The following is a 15,832-nucleotide window of genomic DNA, read 5'->3' as shown; positions in this document are numbered from 1 at the left end:
GTATTTTTATTTCTAGCAAAATCCAATACAGTTATTATTCCTGTTTGCTTAAACGTTTGTAAGATTCAGCAAATCCTTTTGAGTAACATTCATCATATGTGTTGACTTTCAGAAAAAAAGATGTCATTTTCTTTTAAAATGTTTTAAAATATTTTCTTTGTATAAGTATTAGAAACTAATTCAAAAACAGAATGGAATTTATTTATTTATTTTCTTGTAATAGATATAATATCTCGTTTGAGTAAAGCTATCAAAAGATGATGATTTTCTGAGAAAAATTTTGTAAAATTAATCTGTAATATATATAATAAATATAAATAATCAGCGACACATGTGATATTTCTTTATTAAATTCCCGTATTAATGACTTTCTTTATTCAGTAAATAATTGTATCGATGTTTTATGATTGTGCTGATAATAATATAAATTTTGTACAAGTCTATACTTATGTGTCATTTGTGTATCTATCTTTCATTGATACTTTATTACAGTTTGTAAATATATATTTTATCGATACACTCTAATAATATGTACCTTAAACCTGGTCAAAGTTTATTATAGATTATTTATTTATAAATTAATTTTAAATACAATTTACACCTTGGTACAATCTTCGAAAAGATGTGGTTCTCGTAGTTGTTAGAATGTCGGTCCTTGGTCTACGAAACAGTAGTACATGAGGTTCTAAAAATAATTTATGTTTAATTATAATATAATTAATACAATTTTAAACATATTACGATATATTTCCGTATTTAATAGTATATCATAATAGACTATGTATATTGAAATCAAATTGAAGTGATTATTATTATGTTTTACAAATTTATTTAATAGATTGCTATAAAATGTGTTTTACGGAAATTTGTTAATTGCGCTGGGCGGGCAACGCCCTGGAGGCGTTGAGCACTGCCCTTACTATCCATGAAAGAGAAGGGGTACCGCCCGCCATGAAAAGAGCTTGTATTATAGTTACACGTAATACTGTAATATTCCATTTGAGGAAAAAAATATTTTACATACAGATTTAGTTACATGTTAAATTCTTAATGATTTTTTCCGGCAAAATTGCTGACTCTCCATGTAAAATATCATTAAACAAATTTTTCTTTTCTATATTTATTCGAGTTTAGACATGTTTATAAATAAATATTATTTATGTCAATTACCGTTTCAAGTGATAAAAAAAACTTAACAACGGTGTTTCCGTGTTATTGTACTATAACAATATTACTGTTGGTAAGCATACGATTGTTTGATCTATTAATTGAACATTATTTTAGAAGTTTAAAATTGATTGACTAATTATAATTTTATAAAACGTTTTATAAATCATTTTTTAACGTTTCAATTGAAAATTATTTAAATTTAAACAATTTCTTCTGGAAAGTTGTAAATTTTAATCCATTTCTAAATTTTATAATTATGCAATATTTTAAATTTTAATATATGCAAGTTTTAAATTTATGGTTTTACACAATTTGCATGTTGTCACAATTTGATTACTATTTAAAATTAAAATTTACGATTATAAATAATTTTGTTTTTTAATTATGGATGTTATTGTTTATTCTATTAATTGTTTAACAGTTAAATTTTATTTTGAAATATAATTGTAAAATTTTTAAGATTATTTCAAAAATTTAAGCGTTAATGTCTGTACTATGTATTGACATTTCAGAAGATGTCTTTTGACGATAAACATTTTATGTGTGCTTCTCAACTAAATATAAAAAAAAGAAAGTTATCAAATGATAGCAAAGTCTATTCTCAGGACGAAATTAAAAGAGAATCAGAAGAAGGTAACTTTTCTGAAGATGAACATGTATTAATCTCTGAAGATTCGATCGAAGAAGACGGTAATTCTGGTAAAGATGAATTTCATTTTCTTGCTGAAATTGCATTAGGCATCGAAGAATGGTCAGATGACCCACCACAAAGAAGTTGCATACAATTTATTGGAAATCCTGGATTAAAGGAAATAGTGCAAGAACAGACACCTTTTTCTTACTTTTCCCTCTTTTTTACATCAACATTTTTAGAACTATTAGTGGCAGAAACTAACGCATATGCAGAAATTGTATTTTTGCAAGATTGTGGAGAAAGAGCAAGAATTTCTGACTGGAAAGACACTACTGTAGATGAAATAAAAATCTTCCTTGGAATACTATTTTTGATGGGACTCATCAGAATAAATCGCATGAATGATTGTTGGAGGAAACATTATTTGTTCAATTTACCTTTTGGAAAATTTATGGGTCGTGACCGATTCTTATTGCTTTTAAGATGTCTTCATTTTGATCGGTTACAACACTCTGATGATAATTTAAGTAAAGTAACTACTATAATTGATTATTTCAATCAAAACATGGATAAAATTTATAGTCCTTTTAGGGAACTTTTGATAGAAGAAAGTGTGGTTCTATGGGGAGGGCAAATAAATTCCAGAAATTATACGATAAATAAGAAACATAAATATGGTATAAAATTACATACTTTGTCCGAACCGTCTGGTATAATTAATAAATTACACGTACATGGGAGTACAAGCAATGAAAATGCAGGAGATATGAATCATATCGAAACGATTGTTGACAAATTATTAAGTGGGAAGACAGGGAAAGGCCATGCAATTTTTATGGACAATTATTATAGTAGCGTGTCATTAATTAACGATCTTCTTATAAATAAAACCTATTGTACAGGAAGTTTACAACCAAAGAAGCTAGGTAATCCACCAGAGGTAATACAGAAAAAATTACAAATAGGAGAATTTGTATATAAGTATAACAAACAAGGAGTTTGTTGCTGTAAATGGAAAGACAGAAAGAATACTTATAGCATATCAAGTGAGTTTGGAGGAGAACTTGTGAATGTTAAAAATAAACAGGGAGAGGAGAAGAAGAAACCTAAACTTATTATAGAGTATAATAAACATATGCAGAAAGTTGATAGACAAGATCAGATGCTATCATATTATCCTTTAACACATAAAACTCTACAGTGGTATAAAAAACTGGGCATACATACAATGCATATAATGCTCAATAATGCTCACATTCTTTATAATAAATATTGCGGTACCATAAAAAAAGATTTGCATGATTTTCAGTTTGAAATTGTTTCAACATTATTGCCCCCACCAGATCAAAATATTCCATCATTTACACCGCAATTTAAAGTACATTTACCAGAGTTACTTCCCAAAGGAGCAAACAACAGAATTATGAGGAGAAGATGTAAATTATGTAATGATAAAAAAAATATTAGATTGGATACGATTTATCACTGTTCAGATTGTCCATCAAAACCTGGCTTGTGTTTAACTCCTTGCTTCAGAGAATTTCATAAATATAAGTGAATTAGTTTTTTAATATATTACATGTGTTGACAAATTTTTTAATGTTGTAAATATTAAAATAGATCATTTTAATACTTATATTTGTTACGAGACACTGAGACTGATTTCTTATATTTTTTATTTTCTCTATATTATATTATTAATCATAAATTTACTACATAAATATTGTAGAAACCTATTTTTTTTCAACTTTATATTAATCCAACTTGTTCCCTTCGAAGAGGAACAACACTTTGACAAGTCAAAAATTGTAGTTTATATTGGTTATGGTCATGGTTCTACAAAACTATTATTATATTCATTCCATATTGGTTTTGAAACAGTTCTATATTAGTTCTGAAACGATTCTATGTTCTATATTAATTATGAAATGATTTTGTTATACATATATTGATTTTATAACTTTATCTATTTTTAATAAATAAATAAATAAATTTGTTGATATATACTTATTGTATAAGCATAAAGTTATGTATAATTTATTTATTTTTTATTGTATAAGATATAGTGACAAAGTATTAATATTAATAAAACAAATATGAATTAAAAATACCCAATGGACATTAATTTAATACCAATAATCATCCGATACAAAATTTTACAAAAATTGATATACATATTTTTTAGAGCATGCAGAATACAAAAACAATTCATAATTGACATAAGAACACTTTAGAATCATTTTAGAACCATGGTTATAAATCATAATATTTTTTTTATTCATAATCAGTACACCGTCATTTTGGTTCTTATAACTATTTCATAACTGAAATTAATATAATAACTGTTTTCAATCTATACAGGGTGTTCGACCATCCCTGGGAAAAATTTTACTGGGAGATTCTAGAGGCCAAAATAAGACGAAAATCAAGAATATCAATTTCTTGACTGAGGCTTCGTTAAAAAGTTATTAAAAAATTACATTAAAAAATTTCAAATCATACTGAAAAAATTATTTTTGGTTGCGAGGCTCAATTACAATCATTTTTTATGAATACACATACCCCTGAAATCCTACCCATTTTCGAGAAAAAAATTCGAGTAGGTACTAAAATTTTTAGACGATATTAAAAAATATCATATCATACTAAAAAAATTATATTTAGTTACAGGAGTCAATTATAAGCATTTTTGGTGAATAGACATACCCCCGAAATCCTACGCACATTCGAGAAAAAAATTCTTTACCGAAAATCTAATGTGAGGTCAGAAATACTTCCCTGAAATTTAATGCGAATATTTAAAATGTCTTAACTCCTGAACGGATAGGAGGATTTTAATTTTCCAAAATATAAACAACGCGTATTTTAGTGGAGAATATGTAGAAATTCTAACAATATTGAATAAGTTGTTTCTTGACATCGTAAAGTGAGAAAAACCCCTTAAAACTGGTCCAATTTTCAAACGGCCATAACTCCTACAGTAGTAAAGGTATCATTGAAATTTTTTTCTGAAACAGAGTCCATTGGTACCTATAAAAAGGTATTAGACAATTTTTCTGTAGAGCGTCAAACAAATTTAATAAAAATGAAAACCAAATTTTTAAGAAAAATCGACAGGGTGATAGGTTTCTAAATTTTTTGACGAAAAAAAAAATTTCAAATCATTCTAAAAAAATTATTTTCGGTTGCAAGGGTCAATTACAATCATTTTTGGTCATTAGACATACCCCCGATATCCTGCATACTTTCTAGAAAAAAATTCAGTACGGGCGGAACTTTAAACGTTAATAACTTTTTAACGAAGCCTCCATCAACGAATTAGTATTCTTGATTTTCGTCTTATTTTGGCCTCCAGAATCTCCCATTAAAATTTTTCCCAGGGGTGGCCGAACACCCTGTATATATTTAATATCTGCATCATAATCAAATAATTAAAAATATTTAAAACTATTAGTACGGAAACTTTATATTTATACACGATTAATATAAAGAAAACCATTTTTTTATTTTTGCAATGAATAAACATTATAAATTTTTTAAACCATTCTTTTATATCCGTATTAATATAATAAGCAATATTTATTTTTATTCAATTAAAACGTACAGTGGTTCACAAAATTATTCGCTCAATCAATAATGAGGCAAAGATGAACGAAATAATCAGGCAGCGAAGGATTTTTTAATGTTTTTTTATTTGGATATACATAACTTAGTGTTCAATGTAAGAAAATCGTAAAGTAAAATTGAAAAGTTTTGATTTATAATTGAAAAAAATGAGTTATAACAAATCTTTATGCTTTTTCATGTCACAAAATTATTCGCTTACGCTACGAACCAACTAAAACAAATGTAATCTATAAATTTGATGAGCATTTGTTTCTGTCTATCGTTGAAAATAGTATAACGTAGATAAGCAGCCAGGAAGCATTAATTTTTAATTATAGCTTCTCGTTTTAACACTTCATTATCATAGGTGGAAAAAGTAAAAAAACAAGTCTGGAAGTTAGAAAAATTATTATTTTTCATCGGAGAAATGGGAAATCCATTAGAGGAATCAGGAAATTTGTTTTGCTGAAAAAGAAGTTTTTTCCACGAAACAGTTAGAAGAATACTACGGAAAAATGAGTACAACGGCCGCATAGCAAGGAAAAAACCTTATGTAAGCGAAATTAACAGAAAACAAAGAATAGAATTCGCGAAAAACTACAATTAGTCACGAAAGTCTTCGTACACCCCCTAAAATAATAATTTTAAAGAAAATAAGCAACAATTTCGTATAATATTATATTCATTTATTATTATGTATGACATTATTAATTAAACTACATAAAAATTTATTGTTTTTTTTAAAGAATATTTTATACAATGAAGAAAAAACGAAATCTGTATGTCACAAAATTATTCGTACACTAAAATACGAAGGTAGTAAATCTAATAAATCTAGTAAATTTTTGAAACATAATACCTGGGCTTCCCCGACAATGTTTTGTTACATTGTCATGATGTGATTCAATTGAAAGATGTCTAACAATCATTTAGCTATAATGAGTGCTTCTAAGAGAAAAACAAGCATTGAAATGCAGGAATTAATTGTTAAATTGTATAAGGAGAAGAAATCTCTATGTGAAATTGCTAACATTGTGAGCAAAAAACATTCTACTATTCAGTACATAATAAAAAAATTCAAAATAACGGGTAAATATGAAAATAAAACACAGTGGTCGTTCTAAAATCCTAAGTAATAGAGATGTTCAATCTATACTGCAAATTATTTGTCAAAATCCAAAAGTTAGTGTTCCAAAAATAGCCGCAGAAGTAAAAAATGATTTTAGGAAAACAGTACACCTTGAAAATATTCGAAGAATTTTAAGAAAATCTGGATATCATGGTCATATGCAGCGGAGGAAATCCTTAGTCAGTGACATCAACCATTCTAAGAGAATTGAATTTGCAAAAAAATATGAAAATAAGAATATACAATTTTGGGAAAGAGTATTATTCACTGATGAAAGTAAGTATAATATTCTTGTAGCGGATGGAAGAGGCAAAATATGGAGAAAAAGCGGCACAGCATTTGTAATCAAACAATTATTGTAGGAGGTGTGCGAAGACTTTCGCGACTCACTGTATATTTCAAAGTTTCCTGAATTTTGGCATAATGCCATATTTTGCGACGAAAGCAAACGCAAAAGCAAGTTTGGCAAAAACCAAACGCGGAATTGGTTCCCAAGAACCTGCATAGTACTGTTAAGCACGGGACGATCATAGAATGATTTGGGATTGTATTAGTTATCATGGTGTGGGTAAACTGTAGATTATTACAGATACAATGGACAAACTAATGTATTTAAACATTTTAAAAGAAAATTTAAAACAAAGTGCTCAAAAGATGGGGATACAAACATAATCGAGATTAGTGCAAGAATGGTTGTTACACAATTGCCCGAAAGTAATGAAAACTCCACCTCGGTCCTCGGATTTAAATCCTATCGAGATGGTATGGAATATATTAGATATTAAAATACATAAACACTCAATTACAAATAAAACTGAACTACAAAACAGATTACAAGAGGAATGGCAAAAAATTGGCATTAATTATTTAAAAACAATAGTGTGATCAATGCTAAAAAGACTTGCGGAAGTTATAAAACAGAAGGAGTATCCCACTAAATATTAATTTCGTTAAAATAGTAATTAATATAAAATGAGCGAATAATTTTGTGTATTTTTACAATTATAAATTAAAACTTTTCAATTTTTTTTACGATTTTGTTACATCGAACTCTAAGTCATGTATATCCAAATAAAAAAGCTTTAAATAATCCTTCGCTGTCTGATTATTTCATTTACCTTTGCCGCATTAACGACCGAGCGAATAATTTTGTGGCCCATTGTATATGAAAATAAAACATTTGTATCAAATTTTTAGCATTTGATAATTAGAATATGAAAAAGAATACTCTTGAATTGTATACCTGGTACATGCATCATGTAATGGACCCAACCAGGACTTTGTTGAACTCCTAAGTTTCTCCATTCAGTTTCCGACATAAGATGAGTTTTTGGAACATGCCTCGCTAAATCAATTGGCAGAATAACATGCCTATGAACAAGCAGCGATTTAAATAAAATTTTCATTCTTGTCACAATAATATTATATAAAATTCTAACTCATGTGTCGAACAATACAATAATAATTACTTATATCTTTACATTACACAAATTATTTGTAACATGGATAGATTATATTAAATTTGGTTATACATAGTTTACACATTAGTTATTTAAATTTTATGTGTACACATTAAAGAAAAGTGAAGTATATACACATTAAGATCAGTATTCGTAAAAAATTATTACACTATTCTAACTTTTAATCAATATATTAATTATTTATCTAACATTTTAATAACAATTAACTATATTTTTATACAAACCTATATTCATACTTATCATCGCTGTATTTTTCAGAATACTGTATTTGATCAATTGGCATATTGAATCCCAAAATGTAAACATTTGTTAATTTTATTTTTTTTTTCTTTAATTGTTTTCGTAGCAATTATGTAGGCATACAATAACCAATTTTGCCTTACTTTTGACAATATATAAAAAACACATATGTAATCGTCTGCAAACAGATTTGACAAGTATTAAATTTTATTAAAGAGCGGTAACAAGTAATAAGAGGACTTCGCGCCTTTTAAAAAATCAGTGCGCCCTCTTACAGTTTTGTTTAAATCAAATACAAAAGAGTTAGAAAAAATTTGATACGTAAACGTACCTATAATAGTCCGTTCAATGCACGATTAAATAAACACACGTGTTTAACTGCTTACGAAGGAATTACTATCGTCCTTGTTCCACGTTCCACGAGAAGAAAGCACAGCGTGTTTACATCCCCACTTCTGCAAAGATGCTAGATTCAGCACCCGGTGCCCTACTCACACATACCAGATCACGCGTACGTGAGCTCGTAGAGTTTCGGAAAGTCAACAAAGGCAAACTGACACATGTCCTCTTTCTCGATTATTCCGAAGCTGCCCGAAGTAATTTCGGACTGTCTCGTGGGAGTCGAGAGAGAAAGGCTCACATTTGCCTTCTCGCTCTTAACAACTGAAATCCGACCTCCCGTCTACGGCATACGATTTGGAATCTCAAGCCGTGATTCTCGACTGCCCAGGCATTTTTACTTTCCGACCTATGTATAGACGCACATAAGCAAAGTACCCATAATGAAAAAAAATTTTGTAAAATTTATTTTACGGAAATACACGTTTTAAGACCCCCTGATCACATTTTAATTATTGAAAAAAAAAAAAAAAATTTTTTTTTTTATTATTCTTATGTATGAGCGTACATATGTATATTATTAATACGTTTGAGTATAAATGGCTGAATGAATTTAAATGGAACTTTACATTTAAGTTTTATGTTCTCATTTCAAAGTCCGGTTAGACTTTGACTATAATCAGACCATGGATAATAATGAATATACCTCTTGTTTTATAGTTGTTCCGATACATAGGCGTAATTTACAAAAGATCTTTTAAATGTTTCATATAAATCTTGGGAAGAATTCAATTTTATGTAAAAAAAATTAAATAAACTTTTTCTCTATCTTCTCTAGAAAAGAAAAACTTAAATGAAATCTTATACATTATATGCTTACTTAAATCGCATTGAAAACGAATACCACAAATGTTTTAGAATAATGTGCAAAATGGTCTTACTCGCAAAGGGTTAATTGAGAAATAAATGTTTGGTAAATGAAAACAGGTAAGCAGCTTAACCAGCTGCGATTTTTGCTAAGACAAATTGGAAACTCGATTCTAACAAGGAAAAATTGGAAATTGAAAAAAACAGAAGCGACTTCTGTTGCAGTTCGCTGTTATACAGGTATTGTTCGTGGGGATGTAAACACGCCCCTGTGCCTTCTCGTGAAAGAATGATAGTTTGTTCGTCTCTGAGCAGGACTATTAGGAGCGTACCGTAGATACGATATACGATGCGTAACAGATCCAGAATTTTTACTAAAACATTGTGGATCAATAGAATCATCAAATGAAACCAAGGACTTACATATATTAATATACGAAATACCGGTATTTTACCATTATGTTTCGGTTATAGCTTCATGATTCTTATAGAAACCAAAATATACACATACCGGTATGACCTCTATATGAAAATACCGATACGTTTATTTACATTTATCAATAATTTTTTCGGTTCCTCGATTTCATTACAATTTTCTCTTATTAATCTCTTACACTGTAAGAGTGTAAAATGGTATATTGATATTTGCATGTATAAATAATAACTTATACAATGGATAAATTTTGTAATATTTGTATTTACATGTTTGAAACATAGTCCCTTACCATTTCGTTCAGACCCGTTATATGATTTTGTTTACACGATATCCTGTGTGTGCAGGAGATTGTACGTACTACATATTGCTTGAAACATTGACTTTTACGCAAAAAAGCAATTATTTAAAAGTTGAAAATATTCAAACTCGTGAAATTAATAAATTTTGCTATTTAGTAATTTTTGAAAAATGCAAGATTTATGCCCAATTTGTTTAAAAAACGGCGTAAAAAAAAAAGTAAAATTACTGCAAATTAATTTACAAGAAGGTGTCCGGGTATGTGAAGAAGAAAAGGTAAATGTTTGTATGAAATATTCATATTTTCTTTTATGTTGATATAACATCATATTATTTAATGATATAACCTCATACAACAACAAAAATATCTTTGAAGATTCAATATAGTCTCATGTTATAAATAATTTTTTATACCACAAATTTATACTAAATAATTAGTGTATTTATTTTCTATTTCAGTGTATATGGCCTTTTGGCTATGAAGATTTTGTAATTTGTCAAAGAGTAGTGGGAAAAATATGGTCTTGCTATTGGGATGATTATAAGTCAACGTCAAAATTAAAAGAAGCTGTTGCAACATCAGCAAAACCAGCATTATATAGTACCACTACAACATGTCCTAAAGACACGTCAAATAAATGTATTTCTAGTTCTATTTTAGATACAAATCATTTAAAAAGTATCGATAATATAAATAATAGTTCAAATACAATAGAAACAAAAGCTTGTGATTTACAAACTTTGGATGATAAAGATTCTTATATACTGTCACATAAGAACAATACGGAGCATTGTAATACAGATAATAATATTTTAAGTAAAGAAGCTACTATTTGTTCAAATATAAATGCCAACAATTTGCAATTATTTAATAGTAACGCAAAGAATATAAAAATTGAAAATGAATTTATAAATTCAGTAGACTCACACATCAAAGACGATAAAGATTTTTGTACACAAAATATTCAATGTAATAGCAATGTAAGAGGAATTCCTAAGATAAGAAGTATTGAAAAAACAAGTATTGATATTTCTAATGTTATAACAAAGAATCAAAATTCTATTCATGAAGACTTAGATAAAAAGGTTTCAACTGTTAATAAGTCAGCAGATAGTGCAGAAGAAAAATTAATATCTTTAACAAATGGTAACAATTTAATAGAATCTGAAAAATTAGTAAATTCAGTGCCATCTGAAAATATTCAACATAATAATGAAGTAGCAATAACAAAATCGAATTTGAGTGTAACTAAGATGGAAATAGATGGTTTACCCCCTATAACATTATCTTTTGAAATTCCTGCGAGTACAACAATTCCTAAAACAGTAACATCTAGCATACAACAAACTGATTATAAAAACAATACTGCCGAAGGTATAGTCAATACAAAATCAAGTATTTCAGAAGTGAAAAGTGTATCACGAATACGAAATGTAACTAGTGGTAAACATTATGCAAAATTCAGTTTTAGTGCCATTAAGAAAAAAGTTGACTCAAATAATTCCATTAATACAAATAATAATAGTATGGATTCTATTAATATGAAGTTAAATCCAGCAATAAAAGATGTAGGAAATGACTTCACAAATTGTGCAAAGAATGAAATTTCAAATGAAAATTTCATGTCAAATAATAGTAACAACTCTGGAATAATCAGTAATTTATCAAGTCAAGAAACTATAACATCTTCAGAAATAAATACTAGTGTCAATATAGATACCGTCTTAGAAGATTTTTTAAGTAGTGATTATAGCGTTTCTGAAGATATAAATGATGAATGGATAAATTCACTATTAAGTTAACATTAAATTAATATATGAAAATGTAATTTTTAATTTTCTACAACAATATTAAACAGTGTTTATTCTGTAATATATTTCAGTAAATTTATTATATTTAAATCCATGAATAAATTATAATATTTAGGATGTTCGACCAAGTTCCCGATCAGAAAATACAATGATGTATTCATTTTTATTAATTATTATAGTAGTAAAAATTGTTCCTAAATCTGTTAAAAAACACAGTTCAAACACGTCGAAGTATAGCCGTTTTATTTAGATATCTCACAAATTTCAATACAAGAATAATCTGATCTTCATATAGTTCTAAAAAAATGGAAATAAAATTTTGTACTAAGAACTATAATATCGTATTAAATTCCATGTTGTTTTCTTGAACTATAAATTAATATAAATGTTATCATTTTATTAACATATCTTGCCATAAAATAATGTTTATAATCTATAAGAAATTTATATCGTATACATATATTACAATACTATACAAGTTATAAATAAATTATTATGACAATAGAAATTATTTTTTTAATATTAGCAATACTATATGCTGACAGTTGTTTCAAGATATTGTAATTGTGTAAGTTTTCAAAAACTTATAAACTTTAGCCTTTTTTTTGCAAAAAATGATCACATAGTACTTAAGAGTACAAACGTCTATAAAATGTAATAATTAAATGAGCTGATTTCAACTAAAAACATTCCTCATTAAATTCATATTTCTAGAGTCCACTTAAAAACATATATTTCTAGTTACAATAATAAATTGATGAAGAATTAGTTTTGAATTTATTGTACTTGATGAAATCTAAAATTTTGGTATATGCAAAATTGAAACAAACCTAAGACATTTTCAATGAATTATAATAATACACCAAATTTTTGGAACATAAAAAAAAAATGTATCATACAATATAAAACACTTTTTCTAAAGTTTCATAAGAGATATACTTAACAATTTTAATAGTTACTTATAATATGAAATGAACATAAAATCTTAAAAAATAGTTGCAGAAAATATATTTATATTTTACAATTATAGTAAATTGTAAAACAAAAAGGTAATTTACAATGTAATAAAAAAGCGTTTACAACTATTACGTATTCAGCTTTTTTCTTTTATAATTTCTTCTTGTACAATTTTTACTTCGCGTCCTAAAAAATCATATTTGGGATGATTTGGTTCTGAATCTTGATCTGTATCTGAACTACAATCACTATCACTAGAATCTTCATAAGAACCGAGTCCAGGGAGTATTCCAATACATTTCATTCCTCCAATTTCATTCATTATGGTCTTACTCTCTAAAGGGACATTATTAAGTAAATTAACTTCAGATTCAACATTTTCTGTTACTTTCTGCTCATTTACTTGACAGTCTTCGTTTTCTAGTACATCTTTACTATCATCGGTTGATAACTTTCTCTTAACACCCTGTATAACATCACCTAGACACATAACATTGAAATTATATCGAGACAAAAAAATATTTCTAAATTCTGATGGGTTGCAATATAATTTAATTTTCATTATTAATTAATGATTTACAATATTATAGAAGATTCAATGTAAGAAAAATAGAATATACTCTTACCCTGTTTTTGCTTTTCAGAACGCTTGACTACAACACCAGCCAATAATTTTAACTGCGATGTACGACCACTGAAATATAAAATTTAATTTCCAACATTCTAAACTACACAATAATAGCAAATTCATAATTATAAAATAAAATTATAAATTATTATAATTATAAATAAAATATAACTATAAATTTCTGTGTAAATTTACTTTTTCTTTACTATATAATCGTAAGAAAATTATAATTAGAAATATAAAAAAATATTACCTTCCAGAAGAAACATTTTTATTTATAATTTGAGGATTTTTTAATTCTTGCTTTAATTTTTCATTCAATGATTTTTCTTGTAATGATGCAACAGCTGCTTTAAAATCACGCATTTCTTTTTCTTCTTCAAGATTCTTTTTACGTTCTTCTTCCAATTTAGTTCTATCTACTAAATCCAAGAATTCTACCTCGTCATCATCTAAACCTTTTATCATATTTTCTAAAATAAGAAAAATTATTGTTTAAAACAAAGAAACATAAGTATAACTGTATTTCTGTATTATTAACTTACTTAGTTTATGTGCTTCTTCATATTCTGCATCTCTTTTAGTTTTTTGTTCTTGCAGTCGTTCGTACAAAGATCTTGGATCATACGATTCTTCTGGAGCTTCTACAAAAATTAGAAAATGTATTTAATAACAATTAATTATGTGAAATTATATTTTCAAACAGTATAACTATAACATTTTCTAAGTAAATAGTGAAGGATATGTATCATAGAGTAAAATAAATAATAATAACCTAATGGTTGATCTGCCGTTCGAACACGTTCCCATTCTTGTTGTCGTATCCTTCGTTGTTCTGCAATTTCAGCTTCTGATATAAATCCTGAGCTCATTTTGAACTAGAAACGATATATATTTATAAACTTAAACTGTAAATTCTTTGAGAAACTAAAACATTTTAAGTAATAATAATTATCGATTCCCAATTATATTTAGAACTAATACTATTTATTTAAATACCACATAAAAGATAAATATGATATTTATAATACATCTAACTATATTTGACAATAAATTTCATTTGTTTATTGCTGTTTGTGTTTATATTATTATCAACGTAAAATAATTAATATCAAACAAAGTATAAGATTTTAAAGAAGTTTATGTATGTATATGCAGTCATTAAGAACTGGAAATGAAAGAGGTTAGTATTAAAAATTGCCTATATAATAAGTAATACCATATATTGCATAATTGTTGCATAATATACACTGTATAATACAAATATACACGTACGATATTCAATATTAAAAAAAAAAACTTACCAATGTTATCTTTAAGAATAAGAAATGATGTGACAGATACGAGTATACAATAACACAAAGGTTTTCTTAAGCACTTTTTTCAAGGTCTTTAATTTTAGAAATGTTTAACATTTATAACGAATTATTCTCTCCTATCTTAATATTCAAAATTGTTATAAACACTTTTTAAGCTTTATATTTAGTACTTTAAAATTGTATGTCCTCAAAATTAAGTCAACTTTATTGTTAACATCATCTATACAGTATTATTTGTGGTATCCTTAATCCATACACGAAAATTTTTGTTTTTAATTTATTAATGGGCAGTAATTTATTAATACTGATAATTTTTCGAATTAGTTAAAGTCTTTTTACTGTATAGATAAAATTAATGTTTCTAAATCAGAGATCAAAAACGAATATTTAGTATTATCTGCACTATTGCGAGGTTAAATTCCAGATATAAATTTGAATGATTACAAATGTAGAGTAAAACATTAAATACTTAATCATGAGCAAACCAATTGTTCGATACAATTGTATTTATAATCATTTAAAGTGAAATAACTCTTTACAATGTCTTATAAACGTATCTTACGAAAACGATACTTCAGACACTTTGCAGATTGCCAGAAGTTACCGAACTATGACTATATGCGCTTGCGCTCAAGTTGAGCGCTCACTTATAAAATTTACATACAGTAGATTTCTTCAAACTCGAAACCAGGACAATACTAAATAATTGAACTATATTGTGTTGCAAATCTAGCTTCCAGTAACCAGCTTGAGTGACGCATGAAGAAAAATTAAATTTGATCATTAAGTCCATCCAATATACAAACATAACAGATGCCGATTGTCGCAATGTAGCGATAATGTATTTGAAATAGCAGGTAAGCGACAGTGTCCTGCAGCAGGACTCCCGCTGAAGAAACACTGCGTGTCACGGATGC

At 27.3% G+C, this 15,832-nt stretch overlaps 3 protein-coding genes across 11 annotated transcripts; 1 reads left to right on the top strand and 2 right to left on the bottom strand.

Moving 5' to 3' along the window:
- Window positions 1–142: 142 nt before the first annotated feature.
- LOC143343527 (cyclin-dependent kinases regulatory subunit) lies at window positions 143–8,719 on the bottom strand. Its single transcript, XM_076768504.1, has 4 exons — window positions 8,592–8,719; window positions 8,245–8,438; window positions 7,783–7,910; window positions 143–685 (listed from the first exon to the last, which is right to left on the bottom strand). Exons 2-4 carry the CDS (start codon window positions 8,301–8,303, stop codon window positions 585–587), a joined length of 288 nt encoding a protein of 95 aa, XP_076624619.1. The 5' UTR covers window positions 8,304–8,438; window positions 8,592–8,719; the 3' UTR covers window positions 143–584.
- A 1,059-nt stretch (window positions 8,720–9,778) lies between these two features.
- On the top strand, window positions 9,779–12,726 carry LOC143343750 (uncharacterized). 3 transcript variants are annotated; one of them, XM_076768956.1, is made up of 3 exons: window positions 9,779–9,979; window positions 10,247–10,475; window positions 10,659–12,726. In XM_076768956.1, the coding sequence occupies exons 2-3, from the start codon at window positions 10,371–10,373 to the stop codon at window positions 12,000–12,002; spliced, it is 1,449 nt and encodes a 482-aa protein (XP_076625071.1). In that variant the 5' UTR covers window positions 9,779–9,979; window positions 10,247–10,370; the 3' UTR covers window positions 12,003–12,726. The 3 variants fall into 3 exon arrangements, with proteins under 3 accessions (XP_076625071.1, XP_076625069.1, XP_076625068.1); XM_076768954.1 differs by having other exon boundaries at window positions 10,184–10,475; XM_076768953.1 differs by having other exon boundaries at window positions 9,779–10,475.
- Window positions 12,727–13,004: 278 nt separating this feature from the next.
- On the bottom strand, window positions 13,005–15,537 carry LOC143343751 (PSME3-interacting protein). Of its 7 annotated transcripts, none has more exons than XM_076768958.1 (7): window positions 15,385–15,532; window positions 14,901–14,986; window positions 14,372–14,474; window positions 14,142–14,240; window positions 13,850–14,069; window positions 13,595–13,662; window positions 13,005–13,448 (listed from the first exon to the last, which is right to left on the bottom strand). In XM_076768958.1, the coding sequence occupies exons 3-7, from the start codon at window positions 14,466–14,468 to the stop codon at window positions 13,105–13,107; spliced, it is 828 nt and encodes a 275-aa protein (XP_076625073.1). In that variant the 5' UTR covers window positions 14,469–14,474; window positions 14,901–14,986; window positions 15,385–15,532; the 3' UTR covers window positions 13,005–13,104. The 7 variants fall into 7 exon arrangements, with proteins under 7 accessions (XP_076625073.1, XP_076625074.1, XP_076625072.1 ...); XM_076768959.1 differs by having other exon boundaries at window positions 15,478–15,495; XM_076768957.1 differs by having other exon boundaries at window positions 14,901–15,537.
- Window positions 15,538–15,832: the final 295 nt, after the last annotated feature.

The sequence above is a fragment of the Colletes latitarsis genome, chromosome 7 (assembly GCF_051014445.1).
Source record: "Colletes latitarsis isolate SP2378_abdomen chromosome 7, iyColLati1, whole genome shotgun sequence".
In the NCBI taxonomy this organism is placed as follows: Eukaryota; Metazoa; Arthropoda; class Insecta; order Hymenoptera; family Colletidae; genus Colletes; species Colletes latitarsis.
This window is presented reverse-complemented; position numbering and strand designations above follow the sequence as displayed.